At 33.5% G+C, this 7,500-nt stretch overlaps 1 protein-coding gene across 1 annotated transcript in view; it reads right to left on the minus strand.

The window, feature by feature from the left end:
* The window catches only part of HELRODRAFT_112029 (hypothetical protein), a gene marked incomplete at its 3' end in the record, with an annotated part of 14,165 nt that extends 7,863 nt beyond the window's left edge, over window positions 1-6,302 (minus strand). Inside the window, exons 1-6 of the mRNA XM_009019915.1 lie at window positions 5,626-6,302; window positions 4,129-4,306; window positions 3,956-4,019; window positions 3,638-3,693; window positions 526-599; window positions 347-415 (exon numbers count right to left, since the gene is read on the minus strand). Of these exons, the coding sequence (XP_009018163.1) occupies window positions 347-415; window positions 526-599; window positions 3,638-3,693; window positions 3,956-4,019; window positions 4,129-4,306; window positions 5,626-5,834 (650 nt within the window). The 5' untranslated portion in view covers window positions 5,835-6,302. The remainder of the gene's footprint in view (window positions 1-346; window positions 416-525; window positions 600-3,637; window positions 3,694-3,955; window positions 4,020-4,128; window positions 4,307-5,625) is intronic.
* Between the last annotated feature and the right edge of the window lie 1,198 nt (window positions 6,303-7,500).

A 7,500-nucleotide genomic window follows, 5' to 3' on the forward strand; every position in this document is an offset into this window, starting at 1 on the left:
ATGACCAATCTGACGATAGATGATTGCTCGTACGTTGACCTTTGAACTTTGCTCGTGTGTTTGTTGTTGTTGGTATACTTATTATTATTTTATTATTATTATTATTTTATTATTATTATTATTATTATTTTATTATTATTTTATTATTATTATTTTTATTATTTTATTATTATTATTATTTTATTATTATTATTATTATTATTCGTGTTGACGTTGAGTGAAAGAGGTTGATAAAATTGATAACTGTTGATATAGCGATGACGTCATCACCATGCCACCATCATCACCACCACAATAATCACCATCATCATCATCCTCATCCCCCACACACCACACACACACACACCTGTCAATGATAACTGGATCAGATGGAGTTTCATTCCTATTTCCACAGCTCTTTTTATCGCAGCATCGACTGCACGATTGTTATTGTTCTTCTTATTATTATTAATTATAATTATTTTTATTATTATCATATTATTATTATTTATTATTATTATTAAGAATTATGATTATTGTTATAACCTGCACATGATCTCGTGAGTCAGAAGCACCCGACACATCTCTGGATTTTTGTCCTGACCTTCGTAGACAATGACCTTGATAATAATAATAATAATAATAAATAATAATAATAATAACAATAATAATAATAATAATAATCGAACAAACGAACAATAATAAAAATTATTGTTATTATTATAATTATAAGAGGAGTGCCGTGCGAACGCTTAAGGTGTTGTTGTTGTTGTTTGACAAGGATAATGATGATTAAAATGAACAATGAGAGATGATGAGAGAACGACGATGCTGATGCTGCTTCAGCGACTGCTGCTGCTGCTGCTGATGACGTAGATGGTGGTGATGTCGAAGATGGCGGGAGGATGTTGATGGCGTATTTCAAATGGTTACAAAAACTTGCAAAATATGTACATAAACGTTGTAAAAAATTTGCCAACTACACATTTTAACCACATACACACACATATACATACACACATACATACGTACACACACATACATACGTACACACACATACGTACGTACATACACACACGTTCACTATTGGATAATTGTTTCAGCAACCTGTCCATGTATTTCTCTCAGCTTGTAATTTGTTTATTCCAGAGTATGTATGTATGTATGTATGTATGTATGTATGTATGTATGTATGTATGTATGCATGCATGCATGTATGTATGTATGTATGTATGTATGTATGTATGTATGTATGCATGCATGCATGTATGTATGTATGTATGTATGTATGTATGTATGTATGTATGTATGTATGTATGTACGTGTATGTGCATGTTGGAAGAACGACGATGATGATGATGATGTTAAGAAGAAAGGGATGCAAATGATGTGACGATTGGGAAGATGCTGCTGATGATGTGACGTAAAGGAGGTGATGATGATGATGATGATGATTAGAAAATGAAATGTTATAAATGAAATGTCATAATTTTTAAACATTCGTTGTCATTATGTGATATTTCATAATTGAACAGTTGAATAAGTGAGTGAATGAATGAATGAATGAATGAATAAATAAATGAATGAATAAACGAACGAAAAAAAGAATGAACGAACGAAAGAACCAAAGAACGAACGAACATGAAAATATACAAATTTAATGTAAAAAAAAATAATGAAATCACAAGTCAATACAATTAGTTCGTCAAAAAGTTATATATATATATATATGTGTGTGTGTGTGTGTGTGAGTGTGTATGTGTGTGTGTGCATACGTATGTATGTATGTTCATGCACGTGTGTGTGTGTATATATATATATATATATATATATATTACATATATATTATATATACATTATACATATATGTATATATTTATACGTACATAAGTATGTATTATAAGTATTGACCGGTTCTTAATATAGCCTCAAGCGACTCAGATGTTATAGCCGATGATAGATGGATGGATGGATGAGTTGGTGAATGAATGAATGAATGAATGAATGAATGAATGAATGAATTGATGAATGAATGAATGAACGAACGAACAAATGAATGAATAAATGAACTAAAAACGAATGAATGTTTGATAGAAGTTGTAACCAACCGTACTAAAAATAACATATGATGGGCTAATTACACGAATGTATGAATGAATGAAGGAATGAATGAATGAATGAGTGAATAAATGAATGAATGAGTGAATGAATGAATGAAAGAATGAGTGTGTACAAATGAACGAACCAAGAAAGAAATGGAACAACCATATTCCTAGCGAAATAATGACAAATAAACAAATAAATCAATACACACACACACATACATATATACATATATACAACAACAACACAATTTAAAACAACAACACTCTCTTTGAAGACAAAACTTTTACTATTGTTATTAGTATTACTGTTGTTGTTGTTGTTGATGACGATGATGATGTTGTTGTTATTGTTGTCGATCTGACGGTTGTGTTGATGATGCTGTTGTTGTTGTTGTTGTTAATGTTGTTGTTGTTGTTAATGTTGTTGTTGTTGATGTTGTTGTTGTTGATGTTGTTGTTGTTGATGAGGCTGTTGTTCACTTAGATTGCTTACTTACATGTTAAATGATGCGTGAATCAATCGGTTACCTCTTCTTAGTACTACTCCCACTTCGTCATCTTGCTGTCTTTTACTACTGCTACTACTACTACTACTATTACTACTACTACTACCACTACTACTACTACCACTACTACTACTATTACTACTACTACTACTGCTTTTACTACCACTACTGCTACTGCTTTTACTACTACTAAAACTGCTGCTGCTGCTGCTTCTACTACTACTGCTACTACTACTAATATTAGGAGACCAGGCATAAAGTCTACGCTAATATGTTTCATTGTTTATCTTCCTTGCACTACTATTTACAATCAAAATATAATATCACCCGTATGTTTGTGCGTGTGTGTGTGAGTTTGTTTGTATGTGTGTTTGTTTGTATGTGTGTGTGCGTGCGTGTGTGTGTATTTGAAAGCAATTGTCGGTCAATTAACTGAGTACGTGATCGGCGAACGGTTGGTTGTATACAAATTCGTCCGTATGCTGTTGTTGTTTGACGTTGTTGTTGTTGTTGTTGATGATGATGTTGTTGATGTTGTTGATGATAATGTTGTTGTTTGTTGATGTTTTACCGAAATTAGTGTTTGATGCTATTAATACCGCAATAATGTCAACATTTCAAATTCAGCCTCTACATCAACATCAACAACAATGTCAACAACAACATCAACAACAACAACGACCACAACATCAACAATTACAACAGCAATCACAACAACAACAACAGCAATAATTTTAATTGCAATCGCATATGGCGAGCGAGTATTTTAATGAAGAGAGGAGCCGTTCAAGCCGCCAACATTTTCAGAAGTCGTACAGCCATGCGGAAGAAGCGGCTTACACAACCGCCACAGTCGTATGACGTCACGTGTTATTATAGTTATAATTATAATAATAATTATTATAATTATTAAATTATTGTATAATTATTATAGTTATAATTATTGCGGCTCTTGTTGTTTTTTTTGGTCATTGTTAACGATATTCCTCTTATGGAAATAAATAACAAATAATAATTATTATAGCAACAATAGCAAGGGACACTGACTTGTCTTGATGTAGAATCAATTAGCCTGACATACAAGTCCTGTTCTTGCCTGAAGCCTGGAAAAATATTTAAAATGATTAACTATAATTAATATCGATTATAATTATAATAATAATAATTATTTCTATTTTTTTAGTATTTCTATGCTGTATCAAGAAGAAAGACATAATACACGAGGTTTAGCTCATCAAACAGACACTGCATGTTACAATAGGCGGGGATCTCTTTGAATTCGATACCGGTCATTGCGACAGCAGAGCCAGACGTTTAACCACTTTGGCTGTCGTGATAAAGATAGTAGTAATTATAGCCAGTAACCGTTGCAGTATAAAAGTTGAAGTCTGTAGTGGATGCCGTTGTTGGTCTTTGTATCGTCTCGTTCCTGCATTTGAAAATGAATGAATGAATGAATGAATGAATGAATGAATGAATGAACGAACAAACGAACGAACGAACGAACGAACGATTGCGTCAAAAAACCCGAAACTAACTTTTTCCTTTTCGACGAAATCAATGAAGGCAGTTCTTTCAATCTCAACGGGCTGGCCGTTACGGTCATAGAGGGCCAGGACGAAATGAAAGAAGTTACTCTTACGAAGGTTGTTAGGGGGCTGTTTTTCGAAGTGGGCCTTTCCCAGGCCAGGGCAGCCCGTCCCCGTGTTGGAACTGCTGATGTTGTTGAAAGTGTTGTTGGTGTTGTAGGTGCAAGTTTTGCTGTTGTTGGTGGTGTTAGTTTTGTTGCTGCTGCTGCTGAATTGAATTGATAGGGAGAGATAGTATTCATTCAGTAGCTATTGAGACGAGTTGTGAAATCCACATCGTCGTTCTCATCATCATCATCATCATCATCATCATCATCATCATCGCCGTCGTCGTCTTCATCATCATCATCGTCATCGTCCTCATCACCATCAGTGGCAGATTCAGACAAATTTTCAAAATGTCCATTTTTCTTATAAAATGAGTTTCACTGACTTTTAATACAAGTGTTGCTCACAGCTGGAGTGCACTGGACCGCCAATGATCACTACCAACACCATCGTCTTCATCATCACCACCACCATCATCGTCATCATCATCATCATCGTCGTCGTCATCATCATATTTAAAATGGCAGGGTCATCATCATCATTATTTATATATCATTATAATTCAAATCTGTGCACGTGTCACTCAGATACGTAACATCGGTGACGTCAATAATGAAGTTACAAAAGATACCCCCATACATACATACATACATACATACATACATACATACATACATACATACATACATACATACATACATACATACATACATACATACATACATACATACATACATACATACATACATACATACCAACATACATACAAACCAACATACATACAAACCAACAAACAAACATACATACAAACATACATACAATACGTGTATACGTGTATTCATATAAATGTATAAAAATTTGTATTTAAATGGGCTATTGATATTATGTAAAACATACCCTATAATTATAAATATATACATTCATAGAAAAAGAAAGAGAAAAAGACAGAAAGAAAGAGAGAGAAAGAAAGAAAGAGAGAGAGAGAGAGAGAGAGAGAGAGAAAGAAAACTACGTATTCAATAATAACCTGGAATACAAGTACAAAATAATAGCAATGTCAAGGACGAATGAAGTCATTTGCATATTAATTGATGTTATATATATATATATATATATATATATATATATATATATAACCCATATATGTGTGTTTGTGTGTGTAGACTCGTGCCCATATGTGCAATTGTAATTTGTTATTTGATTAATTGCTCAAATCTTCTATTTAAGTAGGGCCATGATATTTAGAACACATACACACACCAACCCACACACACACACACGCACACACTACACACACACAAACACACACATTCACGCACTAATTAATGTCTCTAAATAATCATATTATAAATTACAACTCACTTAAAGTCCAATCAGCCAGCCAGCCACACAACCAACCTTATTATAACCGGGTCCATGGCCTGCATCCAGTTCCTTACGCCGTGCGAGTGCGGATGTGACGACGACGATGACGACGACGATGAGGTCAGAGACGTCGACAGTAGTGACGCCGACGATGACGCAGATGACGATAGTGGCGATGACATCAGCTCCTCTTTCATTTGCTTCATACGATTGTGAACGATGACATCTTGGATGTTGTACATTGCTCGGCCAGCCAGTTGCTCGGTCTTTAAGAGTTCAGAAGCGTAAAAATCCCTGCTGCAAAGGGAGGTTGAGTTAGGTGAGAGCGTAAATTTTGATTAGAAATTATTTTTAATTGTGTAGTTTTTATTTTAGCCAAAAATGCTTTAAAGCTCGAGCGTTTGTGAAGACATTTTAGTGTTGTCTTATTGATGTTAGTTTATGAGATGTTATTGATGTTTTGGCAGTTCAATTTTTATGATGAAGACGATGTTGCTGTTGTTGTTGTTGCTGTTGTTGTTGTTGTTAAATAAATTTGATTTCGTTTCAATTTAATCCCAGTTAGATGAATGTATGGAGGGGGAGGATTGAATCTTTCCGTGATTCGGCCGTCCGCGAAGATGTGGTCTGCTACTGTCGTTGTGTTTAGCGGCGGTTTGTTGTTGTTGTTGATTTGTTAGCTACTGCTGGTGTTGATGTTGTTGATGATGATGATGATAATGTTGATGATGTTGTTGATAATGTTGTTGATGTTGTTGATGTTGATGTTGTTGATGATGATGTTGATGATGTTGTTGATGATGTTGTTGATGATGAAGATGATGTTGTTGATGTTGTTGATGATGTTTTTGTTGTTGTTGATGTTGTTGTTGTTGTTTATGATGATAATGTTGTTGTTGGTGTTGATGATGATTTTATAAAAATCAACTTTGAATCTAATGGCGTAGTAGGTAGAAATGCTTTCACTGCTGGGGCGATGATGAGGTCCCTATTGACGTAAGTTGAGTTGTTGCTGACTTTTGAATGTAATGTTGTCAATTAGTTGTTTGTATCAGTTCTGTATTCGTTGGTGTATAGTCAACTAAAACTATCCCAGCGCGAAACATTCGCACACTCTAAATTACACACACCTACCCCAACAGCAGAAATGATATTATTTCTATCCTGAAATATTCAACTCTTTAATATATAGTCAAAATTGTATTAAATTATATAATTGATCAATTAGTTAATTGACAAATAATTCGATTAGTTAATTGATAATTAATTAATTGTAAGATTAATTAACTGAAATGCTACGATATTGTTTGTAGATAATATTAATTAATCATTATATTTGTTATAAATTGTTTATAAAAATCGGGTATCCAATACTTAACTGAATGCTTGTTTGGACCGTGTCGGTATATATACGAAAGGTTATGTTGGTACTCATGTTTTTATTGCTGCATTAAAAGAATAAGTAAATGAATGAGTGAACGAACGAGTGAATAAATTAATAAATTAATAATCTATTAAACCATTAAGCTATATTGCAATCCAAATATAATCAGCTGTTATACCAGAGCAATGGTTTTAATAAATAGCTACAATGAAAATGATGATGATGATGATAACGATGATGATAACGATGATGATGATGATGACGACGACGATGATGATACTAATCACTCAATTTAACATCTAAAAATAGAGGGCCCAGGACTTTCCAAGAAATTCTAAAAATAAATTTTAAAAATAAAAAACTATTACACTCATTCTCAACGGACGAACATATATATACCATAATATCGCCATGAGGATGGCGTATCGAAGATAACAATCGACCAATCAGAATCGTTCTTTTATTTCTGTGGGCGGAGCTTGAATAAATTAAAATTTCAAATTGGGGATAAATTTTATTAGGAG

Source organism: Helobdella robusta (assembly GCF_000326865.2).
Source record: "Helobdella robusta unplaced genomic scaffold HELROscaffold_26, whole genome shotgun sequence".
Taxonomy (NCBI): Eukaryota; Metazoa; Annelida; class Clitellata; order Rhynchobdellida; family Glossiphoniidae; genus Helobdella; species Helobdella robusta.